This window comes from Falco cherrug, chromosome Z (assembly GCF_023634085.1).
Source record: "Falco cherrug isolate bFalChe1 chromosome Z, bFalChe1.pri, whole genome shotgun sequence".
NCBI classification, from domain to species: Eukaryota; Metazoa; Chordata; class Aves; order Falconiformes; family Falconidae; genus Falco; species Falco cherrug.
Window position 1 is genome coordinate 30,069,370 of NC_073720.1, and position 14,671 is coordinate 30,084,040.

General features: G+C 38.7%; 1 protein-coding gene across 1 annotated transcript in view; it reads right to left on the minus strand.

Moving 5' to 3' along the window:
- Positions 1-6,686: 6,686 nt before the first annotated feature.
- LOC102057802 (histone-arginine methyltransferase CARM1) overlaps positions 6,687-14,671 on the minus strand; it is an 81,997-nt gene continuing 74,012 nt past the window's right edge. The window contains exons 11-13 of the mRNA XM_055699489.1: positions 13,502-13,639; positions 11,588-11,677; positions 6,687-9,220 (exon numbers count right to left, since the gene is read on the minus strand). Of these exons, the coding sequence (XP_055555464.1) occupies positions 9,211-9,220; positions 11,588-11,677; positions 13,502-13,639 (238 nt within the window). The 3' untranslated portion in view covers positions 6,687-9,210. The remainder of the gene's footprint in view (positions 9,221-11,587; positions 11,678-13,501; positions 13,640-14,671) is intronic.

Here is a 14,671-nt window from a genome sequence, read left to right on the forward strand (position 1 = left end):
CTCCCCGGACTCTTGGAAGGGGCGGGTTGCTGTGAGGAAAAGCCCCGGCCCCTTCCCAGTATTTCTAGAGGTCTATTGCCTTCTGCCTGCCCTTCCGCCGGCCCTGCAGCTAGGCCCGCAGGTCTGCCGCCATCTTCTCGACCCAGTCCCCTGCATAAATACAATCTGGGTTTAAATATAAAGTAACATAGCACAGCGCAGATTAAGGAGCGACGATGCTGGAGAACACCAGGTGGAGCTGTTACTCCAAAACAACACAGCTGTTGGCGGTGGCGTAAAACGGTGGTGTGAAATGTTTTTTTATACTCGGGTGTTCAAAACAGTCATCGCCTCCGAATGTAAGGAGATCCCTATTCACAAGCGTGGTAATCATTACGCTTGTGTGATTACAGTAGCTATGACAGGAAGTCAAAACATAGTACATCTCTAATACTACCGGTAGTATGTTTGACTAAAGAGAGGTATATTTCAAGGTATATTTGACTAAAGAGAGAAATTTGGTGGAATTTTTTTTTTTTTTTTTTTTTTTTTTTACCAACCACAGCTGGTAGTAGTAGTACTGGTTTTCTTTTGTTTGTCTCCAGGAATGTACTTGGTAGTGACTTGCAAAATAAAACAGGCATAGGCAGGATTATGATGTTTAATTTTCCCACTCCTTGAAATGTTAGCATAATGTTTGCCAAAATTACGTGAAAACTGTGTGTTTTAAAGGGAATGGACAGGAAAGACTGTACTTTGAAGCTTGACTTAAATCAAGGTGCATAATATCACATTTGCATGCTCCCACTGCCCAAATGTTTCAGTGTTTGGAATGGTCTTGGTAGATACTTGAGATAAGCCTGTTTTCTACATTAATTACATTTTCCACTTTCTTGGTGGTTTCTTTTCAAGAATTAAGATCACAATCAGTTAAAACATTCGAAAATATATTGTTATGTTCAGCTTGGTTGCGATAATACAAACATCTCCCAGAGAATAAACCAATGAAATTTTTGAATGTCACCCAGAGGTTTCAAGTTAATCAATTTACAGGTTCAAGCATGTATCTTTCATTAAAAAATGAGGGTTCCTTAAAGATCTTCAGGTACTTTAAAACAGACTGTAATTGTAGAAGATAGTTCTTGACCTAATCACATCTCCAGGATATTCCCGGCATGTTCAGAATCATGTATCAGCACAGATGTTTCAATGTCTATTTTTTATGTCTGCTTTATCTCTCTTCTGAACACTGTTTTGATTCCATGGAGATAAAAATTATTAAAGAAGCCCAAAGATAAACATTCAGAAAAGTGAATTTGTACTTTGTGAACAGGGTATGTAATGTTGAAATTCACTATTACCAGTCTGTCTGTCTAGTGAAAGTCTCATCTCAAGATCCAGTTTTACATTCAGCTGCTTCTGAGATTGTGTCTCACAGAATTTTGCATTACTCTTTCAGCATGAGGTTTCTAACTTGGTATCCCAAGCATGTTTTTGGATGCCCTTGAAAATGAGATTCTGCAAATGAGGTTTTTTAAACAAAAAGAAGGATCATCCTCCTTGGACAGCAAAAACGAGCAGTAAGAATTCCAAGAGCATGAAGCATGTTTTGCTGAATAGTCATAGGCTGGATCATCATGGAGTGTCTACAGCCATTTCTTCTTTCACACAGTGCACCCACATCCATTCTGATTTGTCTGTGGAATAAATGTGCTGTAGTAATACCAGAAGAAGTGCTAGCGTACTTGCACTTAGGGCCAGTCCCTTGTGAGGCACTTTTATGGCATTGTCTTCCAGCTCAAGGACAGCTTTATTTCTTAGCAGACTTTGAAGAAGTAAGAGCTGTAGTAAATACAACAGGAAGTTTAAAAATGGCTTGTCTCACAAAGATTCATAGAAATGTGACAATATGGCTGCTTATCTGTCCTAGCCAAAAGAAGAATCCCGTAGTGCCTGTAGTAAAGTATCCAATGACATAAATAAATAAGCTGAGTTTTAGTCATGCATTTGATAATAGCATGTTTATCTGACCATTTTCACATCCAAAAAAGTATTTTGGCTCTTTGAGACAATAGATATGGACTTTGTATTAAGGCAGTTGTATTGGAGACTGCAATAGTGGAGTGCTGTCTACTGCCTTGGTCAGGACTGCTCTGCTCACTTCAGTGAGCCTCCTTCAATAAGACATCTGAAGGTGCAAAGATGTAAGAAAAATGGAGTGTAACCACAGCCACAGCCTGATTGTTCCTACTACCAAGGCAGCAGGAGAATTAACTACCACAGAAATCAGGTTAAACTGCGAAATTTCATTTTCGTTTTGTGAATGGTAGTGCAAGTACTTTCTCAGTTTCTGAAGACAGGTACATGCACCTTTCCTAAGACTTTATTTTATAGCTTATTTGTGGAGAAGCAGATGGTTCTGCTGTCCTTGTAAATGGATCGTTCACTATAGCTTTCAGCTGGTGATGCTCTCTGGAGAGAACACCATTCTTGCAAAGCCTTTCAATTCATTATCTCTGTCTACACTTCCTACAGAATAGAAAACTTAATTTTTTAACCTTTCTTGTCATCACAATGCAGACCTCTGACCTACAGATAAAGCCAAAGCCATTTGTGTTGCTGCTGCTCCAGTTGCAGTTTGCCAAAGACGTCTCTGTAACACTTTTTAGGCACTGCAGGAAAGATGGTCATTAAGTTAGTCAGCAACACTAGGTATACTTTATGCTAAGTATATCCAACCCTTTCATAATGAAAAAAAAACTAAAATAAATTTACCGTCAGCTGATGTGTAAGCATAACTGAATTTTCCCACCCAAAAGGATCCCCAAAGATTAAGAGCTAAAGACAGCCTAGAACTGGTTGTTTCTGAGTGATCAGCAATGGAGAAGCCAGTTACTCCTACTGCTATGCTAGAGTTGGTAAGGGTCGTCACAGCACATAATGTTTTTATGAGTGACTTTCCATTTCGTGGCCTATACCAGAGCCAGCGAGGCAGTAGAGCCACAGGTATTTCACTGCCCCCGCTGTCTGCTCCCTATTTTGCTTTGCCTATAGCTGCCTGCAAGCTTCTTGCATCGTGATTTTTATCTGAGTGACTTAGAATTCGGTGCAACATTTGTAAAAAGTCAACTGAGTGCAAAAAGGTGATGAGATGCAATTGTAAAGAAATGATGAATTCTCAGTAGTGATCACAGTATGTTACTCTGGGGTATCTCGTTACATTGAGAGCCACAAACTAATTTGCAGTTAAGTTGTTTCAGTTCCTTATTTAGACTGTGTGAGAGAGGACTCAGCATTTGATCATTTTCCAAAGTGTTGAGACCTGGTAGAAATGACTGAGTGCAGGTAATTTAGCCACCTATTCAGAAACACAGAGGGCAGGCATACTGCACATCTTGATACTGCTCATTTGCTCTTTTTTTCTAATTAAATATACCTGCCAAGAGTTTCATACACAACAAGTGAATTGTATTTCTCTTTTTCCAAAGTTGGCTCAAAAAACTCAGCTACAGAGTCATTTTCTTATTTCTCAGCTCACTATTTTGAGGGCAGATGGAGCATGGCAAAGAACAAGATTCATAATGTGCATGTCCTGGCATCAGTGTTCCTGGGAGAATTTCTGAGATCCTTTGAAATTAAGTGTTATAGCTGAATGTTGTGAGTGAAAGCTGGCCTTTTTCTCTTGTATTGTTTTTCATATAAAGACTATGAGTGCTCTTTGATTTACAGGTTTGCTAGGCCAAGCCCTGCATTCGTGACAGCTCTTGGGAAGGCACTATTCACATCACATTCTTTGGAAGTTCCACCTGAATTCCAACTGGATCCATATTCTTGCTGTCAGTGTGCTCTTACCAATTATCTCATGTATTAGACAGGAAAACTTGTTCTGTTGGGATTTTGGGTGGTGGTGATTTATTTTAATAAAGTACCATGTTCAGTTTGGTGCTGTTTCCTGAATTGTGCTATTTCCTGAACTTGTTTTTCATATTCTGTGGTATCTTCCTTTTTTATTACTGCTTATATGAGTGTTTCTGGTTTAATGTGCATTTGAGGATCATGTTATCTTAGCTGTGGCACCTCAGTATAGAAAATTGCCTGTAAAACCAAAACCAAGTTTCTGCTTTGTCTTCCACAGCTGAAGAAGTGTTAGTGAAGAAGTGTTAGACAAAATACTGCTTGGGATTTCTTCACGGGTACTCAAAATATTCATTTTAGACCAAATGACAGACAGTGATTTGAAGTGAAAAGTGAACACTGGCTGTTGTTCAGAGGCCATTAAACATGTAAGTTCCAGCACTATTGAGTAATGTTTTGTTCACAGTAGTTTTGAACCATGATCCACTGGATATCTGACTACTGACTGAACAGTTAGGTAAGGGACATCAAAAGTCTCCTGTAAACTAGGCTGAAATCCCAGCAGAATCAGGCTGAAGTCCCAGTTCAATGTTGCAAGATGACATGCCTGACAAATGGCCAACCTAGGGAGGGTCAGCCACTTCCATGAAGACATTTTTATACATCCCAGTCCTTTGATTTTGGTTTTCTTCACTTCACATGGGTTTCTTTTCCTTCTATAAATATGTGAATCTGAATATCACTGAAATCAGCGTGGGTTAAACCTGGTGAACTTAACCTGAACTGTTAATGTCAGGTATTTGATAGCTTCTCGAGTATTTCCAGCAAGAAATTATTTTTTCTGCCTGCAGTCAGCTGTTGAACTGCTGTTCTCCATTCTGCTGACTCTTCAGCTGCATCTTTACAGTGTATCTTTCCCCAGTTTTAGCTCTCAACTTGGATCAGTGCAGAGTTGTAAATACATGTTACCTAAAGGATGAAAACTTGTACACCACGTGCTGTGGTGGTTTGACCCCGGCTAAATGCCAGGGGCCCACCAAAGCCATGCTATCACACCCTTCCTCAACCAGACGGGAGAGAAAACATAATGGAAGGCTCTTGGGCTGAGATGAGGACAGGGAGATCACTCAGCAATTACCATCCTGGGCAAAACAGACTCAACTTGGGGAACATTAGTTTAGTTTATTACTATTCAAATCAGAAAAAACACCTTCCCCCCACCCCTCTCTTCCTCCTGGGCTTAACTTAATTCTCAACTTCTCTGCCTTCTCCGCCTGAGCATCATAGGTGAATGGGGCCTGTGGACAGTTCACATGTTGTTTCTGCCACACCTTCCTCTTCACATGCTTCCCCTGTTCCAGTGTGAGATCCCTCCCGTGGGGGACAGTTCTCCATGAACTTCTCCAGCAGGAGTCTCTGCAGTTCTTAACACACTGCTCCAGCGTGGGTCCTTTCCATGGGGTGCAGTCCTTTAGGAACAAACTGCTCCAGTGTTGTCCCCTGCAGGGTCACAAGCCCTGACAGCAAACCTGTTTCAGGCGTGGCCTTCTCTCTCTACGGTTCCATAAGTCCTGCCAGCAAACCTGCTTCAACGTGGGCTGCCCCCAGGCACAGCCTCCCGCAGGCACCCACCTGCTCTGGTGTGTGGTCCTCCGTGGGCTGCAGGTGAATATCTGCTCCACTGTGGACATCCATGGGCTGCAGGGGAACAGCCTGTTTAACCATGGTCTTTCACCATGGGCTGCACTCTGCTGCAGTGCCTGCAGCACCCCCTCCCCCTCCTTTTTCACTGGCCTTGGTGTCTGCAGAATTGTTGTTCTCACGTATTCTCACTCCTCTCTTCTGCTGCAGTTCTTTTGCACAGGTTCCCCCACCCCACACCCCACCTCCTTTTCACATATGATATCCCAGAGGCATTACCACCAATGATAGACTTGGCCTTGGCCAGCAGTGGATCCAGCTTGGAGCTGGCTGGCATTGGCTGTGTTGGAGTGGGGAGAAGCTTCTGGCATCTTCTCACAGAAGCCACCCCTGTAGCCTCTCCTACTAGCAAAACCTTGCTGTGCAAACCCACCATGCATGCCACGGCTTAAGGAAGAATAAAATGCGTACTGCCTGGAGACTTGTTTTCTAACCTCTAAATGCATTTTTTCCCCTCTTGCTTTTTTTCTTTCTTGCACCTTCAGAAAAAAGCACAACTTGTAGAAACTTAGCTAAGCAAATTAACACCAGTTCCGTTGTGTTGCACTGCACTTAGATCCAGATGCATCGAGATTGCTTTTGGATGTCATAGTTGTCATAAGTATTATAAAGAATGCTATCACAAATATTTCTGTTGGTCTAGTGCACACAGTATGCAGTAAATCACTCCTTCTTTTAGCAGCCACTGTAGTAATAGTAACCACACTGAATTCCTGTACTATGCCTATGGGCAGAATATTCTAATAATCAGTTGAGATGGGAGAACTCATACAGATGGACATTCAAAATGAAAGTCGTTACTACTTAAAATGCAGTTTACTGTGAATCACTCTGTACATATGACTGCTTATAAGATTTTAAATGCATCTCTCTCAGGTAAAAGTAAAAGAAAATAACCATATGCAATTGTTGAAAAACAACCTGTTAAAAGCATTTTTTACTGCTGTAATTTCTTGAAGATGAACCTTCTAAATGGCCATTGATCCAACAAAGCATGAAAATATATAGCTCCTTAATATGATACTGCGCGTCTTTCCTATTGTGCTTTTTGAGTCTATGGGATGCAAAACAACACATAATTTTTCAACAGGATTAATATAGCCTCTTTAACTACAAATTAGGAAATGCTGTATTTCATAATGTGGTGTGATCTGTTCAAGAGTCTTATATTGCAACATTACATCATCGCAGTTTGCTACAGCATCCCCACAGTTCTGCTTTACTTTCCCTATATTCTCTGTCATTCATTAATGTTGCTTGTATAAAAAATCAAAACAAAACACCAGCATTTGTATGAATAACATGTTTTTATTGATATGTTGTTTCAAAAATACTTTACAAATATATTCTCATGTTTATACCCAGAAAGTCCTGCGAGATGGAAACACTACATTGTAGTCCTTGAAGGTAGGTTCCTGTGTACTTCAAAATCACCAACATTTCAAAGCAGGAAAGAAGGAAATGTTAAATGATAAGGAAATGAAGAAAGTCACAGGACCTTATTTCAAACTGTAAATAGTACAGTGTTCGATGTCAATATTCTTTTCGGTTTTAGCATACAATCTGGAACAAAGTGAATTCCTGAAGTAGAGAGAAATACAAATACCAGTCCTGGATCATCCAGATCACTTCAAAATAGAAACTGCTGTGAAACAATCTTTGTGTTGTTATTGTGTAAGAAAACAATCTTTTCTATACAACTTGAAGGTGCAGTTATTAGATACATATATACCTTTTGCTCTGGAATTAAATAAAGATACACAACCTGACGCTGCTATCTGCTGCTGTTGTTTTTCCTCCCCTTTATTTACTTTCTTCCTTAAAAATAATTGAAATTGCCACATGAAATTCACAATGTAAGATTTTTCCCTATAGAAAATAGAAGTCTGATACACAGATACTTTTTAGAAGACATTTGAGAGTGAAATGTGAGATCCAGACAGACATGTAGATCAATAGGAGACATTACAAATCTGTAAGCTGAATTCAGATTCAGCTTTCATACATTCTTTCAATAATTGCTGAGGAAAATGTGCCAAACTCTAGAAGACACTGAACTATAGTTGTCTGGTATTTGGATTTGCACATTGTACAGGCTAAATTTAGGCAGGATAGATACCCAACAATCAGACACTGCATCAAAAATCTCATTACACCGCTTGTACAGGTTCGAATGATAATATCTGTTACCATTCTGAGGCAGCAACCCACATTAAATACTCTTTTTTAATATATGTTATATATTTGTGTAACAAAACAGTCTTTTATTGTGCAAACTACATTTTTATGCTAGAAGTCTCTCACCTGTTGTATTAAATGCTACTGCAAATAAGGCAATCATTTTCTGATGCTAAATTCAATGGTTTCATGGCCTCAGCCATGAAGTTCATGTTACTTTTACAAGTTTCACAGTTTTAGAAGGGACTATTTTCCATAGTCTCATAAACTGTCTTTAAATAGCTGCAAATGGGTGTTGACTTGGACAAAAACCTCTGAAATTACAGCTGCTTCTTAATTACTACCAGCAGGCGTCCTTAGCTGGCGTTTTGATCAGATGTATCATGTAACTAACTTCCTGAGAGAAGGGTCAGTTTGTGTGGGGCTTTTTATTCAAACCAGCCTTCTAACAGTGTGTGGAAGGCTGAAGGCTGATTGTATCTTGCTAGAGGTATCGCTGTAGTTATAGTTTTGGTAGTAAAGTGACATATACATTTCTGAATTGACTTCAGCTCATTCAGCCTAAGGCATATATTTTGACAGAAACACGTCCTGTAAAAGCCACTATGTGCTGTTTATGGATAACATTGCCTGGAGAGACATCTCATTAAAATCTGGACTATAACTCTATAGTCTTCCTTATTTGTGAGGTACACAAGCCAAAAATATATCATATAGCTTGGACTACTGATACTTCTTAGAGCTACAGAAAAAGTGAAAGTCACACATACCGTATCATACAGTTTTAGATCACACTAAACTGGGACTAATTTACAAATGTGTCCTGTTACACTTCTATAGGCATAGAGAAATCTCAGCACATTTATAAAGTATATGCAAGATGACCTTAGGTTTATGTCTCAAAATGAACGACATTAATGAGTCCATTGAGAGAAAATTGAAGTACTCAACACACACCCTGCTGAGCTAGAAGATTAACACCAAATGTTTAAACATATAGAAAATAACTGCTGAATGTTTGAAACATGGACACTACGTACTGCTCAACAATCTTTTGATGTGTTACATATATAAACATGAGGTAGATTTTCTTCAATAACCTAGAGTATTGGTAAGGATATTAACAAACAAATAAACAAAAGAAAAAAAAAAAAAGACCACTGAAGCAATGTGAGCTTACTGTAAAATAGAAATAAAAATAAACAGGGAAATAGTTCTTGTTCTATAGCAAATGAACTTTCTGGAATAAAATTAAGTCTGCTGCAGTTCAAGTCTAAATGTGAGCACAGGGGGAATTTCAATTAAAAAAAAAAAAAAGAAAAAGAGCTGGAACCACAATGTTCCCTTCTTATGCAACTCACATACAATTACAGATAAGGACAGTTACAAATTGATTTTACACAAGCCTGCTAAGAATTGAACTGGTTTCAGTCTCACTGGTTACTCAGCTTGGTGAGAATCTCAGTTCCGTTTTCAGATGCCATATTACAGTATGTTCTAGGCATACCTAAAAATAGATGAAAGAATAAAATAGTTATAATAAAATACACAATTCTTTGATAGCTTACAGCACTAGCTGAACTAAGCAAACAGTAAATTCTAATGAAGTAAAAGGTATTGACCACTTTTTGATATTTAATAAGGACTTTCATAAAATTGAAAGTGTAAGCACAACACTGCCAATATCTGTCAGATAAGTCTCATTGGAATAAAGCTAGGAACTCTGTCCCCTGTGCTGTTACTGGATTTATTAAATTCACCATGATTTCAACTTTAAATCCGAAGTCTTCCCATATAGATTTGCAGCTGTACAGGCAAGTGTAAAATGCTACCAAATCCACTGTAGTTTATTTTACAAAGGCAGAGGCTTCCTTTTGCTCTTATGCATAGCAGCTCAGGCCATGGCCTTCAAAGAAATGAAGGGATTCCCAGTCCAGTCTTTTATTTTTACCTTATGCTATAGAATTAGTATGGAATTATTTTAAAGAAGCAAAAAAATGTCCAGGAATTGCCCCTTCCCTACTATCTGTCCCTGTAGTACAGAGATAAATATTTGTACCAGGGACACTATGAAGCAGTGATGTAGAAGAGGGCGAGACTGTGTGTGTTAACATAATGTCCCACCACATACAGTAACTTGCATGTCCAAGTTTAAAACCGGGATTGTATTTTAATTTTAAAAAATCTTATGAATGCCTTGGAAGTTACTTCATGTTTATAAATAAGCACTTTTCTTTTGATAAGTCTTCTCTGCTTTTGTTTTTTCAACTCTTTTAGGGTTCTGCTAATTGCTATGGGAAGGCCAGAACAGAATGAAGAATGATCAATAAACAAAAAGCCAGTAATGGAGCCTCACAGAGGAAGCCTGTTAAATAAGGTTAGTGTATTGTGCCAGGATTTCACAGCCAAGCACTCTAAGAATTAATGTATAAAGGACAGCAGTCTAAATTACTGAACTCAATATGGTTAATTGGCTAGCAACCATGAAATCACACGGTGACATTTTTACATTCCATTTTCAGATAGAATATTGTTTCATGTAACTTAAAGTACTTCTATATATAACACACAATTTTACCATTCCCCCCCTGCTCTCTTGCAAAAGAGTGATATCATTCTGAAAGTGTTTTCTATATTTTATGCAAGTTAAAAACTCTTGACAAAAGCTTCTTTTGCTTGTAAATGAGTAGACTTCTACCATCTTTGAAAAGTCACTCACACTTAATGCAATGGGTGCTGAGTTAAGTACAGAGATTTTAGGAAACCAGTAAACTTTCTTGAATTCATCACCACTAAAAGCTTTTAGATTTGAAACTGGTATTAGCCAAACTAAAAACATAAGCAATCTAGACACTCTCCATGTCACAGGCCAGATTTGAAGAAATTATCTTTTCCAGTGCATAATTTTGTTTATAGTTATTGCCCATCTTCCACGAACAGTCTTTATTACAAAAGCATTTTTACAAATTTAATCAAAAGGACCCCATTCTAAAGCCAAAACAACTGATGTGCTGCATATTTGATGTGCAGATTAAAATTAATTAATGTTCATCAGACACAATGAATATTTTGTTTTATACAATTACTGTGGGATTGTCATATAGGTCTGAGGCAAAAAAATAGGGAACAGGAAACACATAATGAATGAAGGACGCATCTTCCAAGTGTATCTCTGGGAAAAATCAATTCCATCAGCTGTATTTGCCTATGTTTACACTAAATAAAGCATAAGAATGAGAACAGAACACAGTTAACCTGTTTTTCTCAAAAATCTTCCTTTTGGAAGAACTGATGGCTCCTTCCTTCTGTTTGTTTTGATCCGTAAGTGGCAGATTTTTTCCTAAATACAGTGCTGTAGCAACATCTAATGAAGGCTCCTGCTTGGTTGGGAAGGATTGCAGCAGGTAGATTTTTTTCCTCCCCTCATGCTTAATACAGAAAGGACAGGTCCTTCATGTCAAATAGCATTATGGATTTATGTACTTAGCAGAGTGCATCAGGGCATACTGCTGACTCCTTGAGTCACGATGATGCACATCACACAACAGGAAACAGTAAAATATTTTAAGTATACACTAGTTCAAGTAAGTAAATGTCTACTATTTTGCCACAGTACTAAACACAGCACTAAACCATTACACATCTTAAATAAAGCTTTTTTCCTTTTGCCCTTTGTCACACAGCCTAAATAGAATATTGGCTTATATTAAGTAACTGCCACTAATGCAAACCAATGATGCCATTATACCTGTAGAAATAAAATAAACTCTAAGAGGTCAGAAACTTGTTCTTCCACAGTAGGTGTGTGTTGTTTCCTGTCATACAAGATGTTACCACTCTACAGTAGTATATTTTAGTCAAAATGATTTCTTACCTGAAAAATGGATTCTTTAAATCAAGAACGTTACCAGATTTAAATCCTGTCTGGTCTACCACAGCCATAATCTGAATATCATAACTTTGTCTGCATCAGAAAGAGAAGTATAAAGAAGATGTAATGGAATTAAAACAACTATAACATCTTGTGTGAAAAAATACCAGTGTAGTTACGGTTTGAATAATAATCACTTAGTATAACAAGCCTAGGAAATATATTTGCAGTGGCATCAGTGCAAGGCCATGATTATTTAATCACCTCTAAAGAAACAAAATTTACAAGATGCTTATGCAATTTTAAGAGTTTGCATCTGAAAAACATCATAATTTTGCACTGATAGTATTCAAAAGGGAAAGGTCTTTCCCCCACCCCCCGACAGAAAAACTATAAATTGCAACATTAGCAGGTACAGAGTATTATTTCACGATCAGAAACATCTAACTAGCGAAACAGCATTAAGTTCACTCCTTTCATAACCCTAGATTTCACCAGGAAGGATATTTTTCACAGGACTTTTTGCAAGAAACTGAGTTCACATAAGAAATTAAAGAGGGCCAACTGAGCAACTGAGAGCATACTGAGACACTTAAGTTTGACCAGAGCTGGTCCTTCTGCATGGAACAGGAACTGCAGAGTTACACAGAGGTGCCAAGTTGATCCCAAAAGCAGAGTCGCTTTGTGGTAGGACTTGTTAGCTCGGTGCTAACATGTGGTTCAAGGACTGCTCCTTCTCAGTCTGGCAAGGGCGCTAGCTCAGGTGTCTGAGCCATGCTCCATTGTAGATACACCGTATGTACTGACATTTTTACAGCAGTGGCTGTGTGATCACCTTGTGGCATACAGTGTTTCTTTTATATACTAAAATATGAATACATTTTACATTTGAAAGAGACCTATCAACATCTGTATTATGTATTTTCTCCATGAGGAGTTTCTAAGCTGAAGATCTAGAAGTTTGACAAATCCCAAATCAAGCATTTGTTGCTGATGTGATTAAAGAGCTCTGGAAGTATTATTGGGAGTTTTGATGTCACTGGAATCACCTGACTGGTCAGTATGTTTCCCATTGGGAAAAAATAAAATAAAAATAATAGTAATAATATAAAAAAGACAAGACAATTCACCTTCCTACACTGTGCAGGCAGGCTTTGTCTTCTGTTAAAACTACACATACACATAAGCAAAGCAGGCGGCAACTTGTGTGACACAGTGACTTGAGGATTGTTTTTAAAGCAAAGTGTAGGAGTGGAGTTATCAAACATTTGACTGACAGCAGGAACAGCAGAGAGGTCTGGTGAGGAAACGTGCCCGTCCAAAAGCAGCCATCTTCATTAGCCTCAGTGGAAGGACAAACACATGAAAAGTACTATTCTTAAACAGGGGAGCGCATCCATAAGGATTTTTTTTCAGAATTAAAGGATTTGGGATCAATCACATTCCTCCTTGTCTCTGCACAGGACTTACTGAGAGACCAGGGATGTTGGGGCTTCAGGCAACCAACCAGGCTGCTGACGAAGACATGGCCAGAGGTTATACTACAGAACAAGGTGTGGAAAATGGCTGGACATGACCTGAGAAATCGGCTGTGTGTGGAAGACAGTGGAGTAGAAAGCTGACAAAAGCTGCAAGTAGCACCGTGAGGGAAGGCAGGATGTGACGGGTGCTTAAGGAGAAGGTATGTGAGAAGGAACATCACTGGTAACAAAAGGAACGTGGAGACCTTTTGGTGAGTGGAGTCTCACAAGGTCAACAGTGCCTACAAACTGTATCAGTGATACCATACAAATTGGCAATGGTGCCAGGAATAACAACTGTGGGTACAAACATACCGAATATTAACTGGTGTCTTTTGGGTACCTCTACCAAGAACAGCCACACTACAAAATCTGCTTGGGAAGCTTTTACACTTACCTCTTATTGGCAACAAATAAGACTTTTCCTGAGAGAGTTTCCCCCTCTTTAGCAAAGAGGGGTGTCTGAAGAAGGCAGCGGACTTGATACCAGTGAGTGAGAGGTTCTGTCGGTGCAGTGGACAACCAAACAGTTACCCTGAAACAAACAAGAAAAGCTCTCTAGACTTTCTCTCCTGTCTGCTTCTCTTGGAAACAATTTTAAGTTGTTAGATGTTTATGTATTGGAGGCCTCCGCTACTTAGAATAAACTTTAAACTGCCTTCAAGTAAACTGGGAGAGTGATTCTACCCTGTGGTGGGAAATCAATACGTTATGCCTCGTTTTCTTTCTTTATCTGTACTGTGCCTGTCACCACCAGATCTGTGTGCCTAAGCCAATTACAGAGATTCAAAAAAGAGACTCTTCAGATTCCTGTTTTCTTTCCACACTGCCAGGACAGAGAATACTAATTTATCTCTCCTCTTACCACTCAATTTCAACAAATTACAGGAAAAGAATATTTTTCCTGAATGTGTCAATGTGATTCTTCACAATGGTGGTTTCATCCTTAAAGTTCCATCCTTAGACAACACTCCCCAAGAAGGTCCTATGCCTCATTTTCACTTGCAAGAGATACTTCAATAATATACTGAAAAAGGCTGTAGGTGCAAAGAAAGGGGTAACACAGGTAAAACCATGAGTCTGATCCACTCAGATTTCAAGTGCTCAGTCAAAGAACTTCCAGAGCTGTAGAAACATGAAAGAGCTGCTGATTAAGCAAATGCCTACTCCAAAATCAAGACATTCTCAGCAGAGGATTTCAGACAGTTCCTCTGGTTCCTTTTTTATGATTAAAAATTCTACTATCAGCTGTTAAATATAAATGCACATATGTGCATTTTCTTTTAATGGATATGCTATTCTGAAATCTTGACAATCCTCATTTCAAAGGCTAATAAAAGGCACAAACCCCACAAACAAATGCAAGTGCATTTTACTGAAGAAAAACCTCATCTAAAACTAGACCATTTTAACTGGGAAATCAACAAATCTTATCTAAGAGCAAAATACAGATAGTTCAAATCTATGTATTGACTACCTGAGCAAGTATACATAATACTCACCTACTTAGTATACCAGATGAATGTCCCTGTTTTGCACTAAATGCCTGGTGCTGCAGTGAAAAATC